This window comes from Penaeus monodon, chromosome 21, assembly GCF_015228065.2.
Source record: "Penaeus monodon isolate SGIC_2016 chromosome 21, NSTDA_Pmon_1, whole genome shotgun sequence".
NCBI lineage: Eukaryota > Metazoa > Arthropoda > Malacostraca > Decapoda > Penaeidae > Penaeus > Penaeus monodon.
In genome coordinates, this window is record NC_051406.1 from 41469713 (window position 1) to 41471883 (window position 2171).

Below are 2171 nucleotides of genomic sequence, written 5' to 3' on the forward strand. Positions count from 1 at the left end.
AATGCTCTTTATAGAATATTACTCAAGAATATGCAGATACCTTACACAATATTATACTTTTTTGTACTGACACTGCAAAATCCTTTCCTTATGACCAATACAATGATGAGTATGCACAAAGACTGCACTCCATTTCTAGATGTAAAACTAAGAAAATTCATCCCAAAAAGAAGAAAAAATTGGGAGAAAGAAACAATATCACAATAAACTGAAGAAACAAGAAAGAATGAAAAACTGATTGTTGAGTGATAGATGAAAAAACAGCCTCCATCTCTTTGCTAATCTGGGAAATCCACAAAATCACAACCCAGGTATATCACAACCAACCAGTTGCAGGAGACGAAAGAACAAAGATAATGTCCAACAAAAAGAACTAAACAAAATTAAATGAGCAGGTGAAAACTTGTGGAATAAATTTCTTTATTTTCATTTTTGTCTTTAATTCAAGGTCAATTGCTACAGAAAAATAACAATAATCCTACATACTGCATTTTAGTAAAGTGCAGATATTTGGGTTAAAAAAAACTATTTCACAATGGAGTCTAGAGAATAAAAAAGAGAAGTTGAATTAATTAAGTGTATCAACTCATCTACACGAAAAATGATTAAATTAAAAAAGTTAATTCCAGCTTTGTATTTAGGAGAGGAGTGACATTTAAGTATTTGTAATGACTGATATCTATGGCAAGACTTATGGCAAACTATAACAGGAGAAATCACTCATATAATCTTGTTAACTTGGTCAAACTCACACCAATGGTTATATTTGTCTTTGAAACTTAACAGAGGAAAACTGACGTGAATATAAGAAGGTAAGTAAATACTGTGTTACAAGATGCTGGTAACGTTTCTTATGGCCTTGATTTTTTTTCTTATTGTTATACATATACAAATCTTAAATCTCTTTCACAATGAAATCATAAGAAAAGTTGGATCAATATCTTTGTCACACAGTCTATCCTAACTGGTCTATGTTAATAATGGGTTACTTTTTACCCTTAAGAAGCAAAAACCCAACAACTGAGTGTGCTGAATTTCAAGTCATGTTAGATTACCAACTGAAATCTGCACAGCTCACACCAACAAACAAAAACACGAAGTCACCATTACCAACATATTAAGCTAAGTCATTATTTACAGAATCAGCTGTACAGAATACACCCATTCCCCCCTTACAGTACCTGGTAAGAATTTGGCTGAGGGCATTATCTCCATATGAATCTGTGAGACCTGTTTTAAATAATCCTCAACAGAGAGGTTAATACCAAGACTGCCAATAATGACCTTAGCACAAACTTCAGCTTTCTGTCCCATCTGAGCCACTTTTAGCTCCCACGTGTACTCTTTACCAAAGGGTTTCAACACACGTTCAGTTGCCAAGGTATACAGGGCTTCTGTATCTAAAAATTCATGAACATAATGGGGAATTTATAATAATGCTTGGTAAAAATACTTCTGACTGCAATGAAAAATATATAAAATGAAAGTCATACATGAGAATTATTTGATTTGATGCATTGAAATTGGTATCTTTATGATATCTTGAGGCTGGCCAGTCACCCTGATATGCAATATACTGCAACTCCTTGAACAGGATCATAATTGCATTATGTTTCACTACTGATCTCTGAAAAGTAGATATATAGTTATATTAACACTCAATACACACAAACACCAGTATCAAAAGTAATATGTCAAATTCAGGGATAACCATTATACAGAACATATTACCTATACTAAATATATTAAGGATTGTGTTGAAATTATACTTGAGAATTAATGGTTTCAGGAAATTTGGCTCCACTATCTACTGAAGATGTTTATGCCTTGGAAGAAATATTATTTAATTTCAAGTACTAATAACTGCAACATGACCTGCAACACATGACCCAGAAGAAATATATTACAGTATTATTTTATATGTTGTTATATCAACTCAAATACTGTTAGTCTGCTGGAAATGGCTATTATATTTCTAGTTCTCTGAAAATAACTGAATTCAGGGAGAGAGGCCAGAACTACTTCAATATATATTCTGCAAAAAAAAGAAAAAAGTGTACTAACAGTATTTTCCAAATTATAACTGCTATCTGCAATAGTGGTTTTATTAGTGATTAAAGGGTATCAAGTTCTTTTATATCTTTTAATGCTGCAGTATGCCCATAACGGCA

At 32.2% G+C, this 2171-nt stretch overlaps 1 protein-coding gene across 5 annotated transcripts in view; it reads right to left on the bottom strand.

Moving 5' to 3' along the window:
- LOC119586502 (pseudouridine-5'-phosphatase-like) overlaps positions 1–2171 on the bottom strand; it is an 8863-nt gene that overhangs the window by 6240 nt on the left and 452 nt on the right. Inside the window, exon 2 of one of the 5 annotated variants that reach the window (XM_037935245.1) lies at positions 1182–1400. The exons of the other annotated variants lie outside the window; for them this stretch is intronic. Within the exon in view, the coding sequence (XP_037791173.1) occupies positions 1182–1400 (219 nt within the window). The remainder of the gene's footprint in view (positions 1–1181; positions 1401–2171) is intronic. 5 annotated transcript variants of the gene reach the window in all.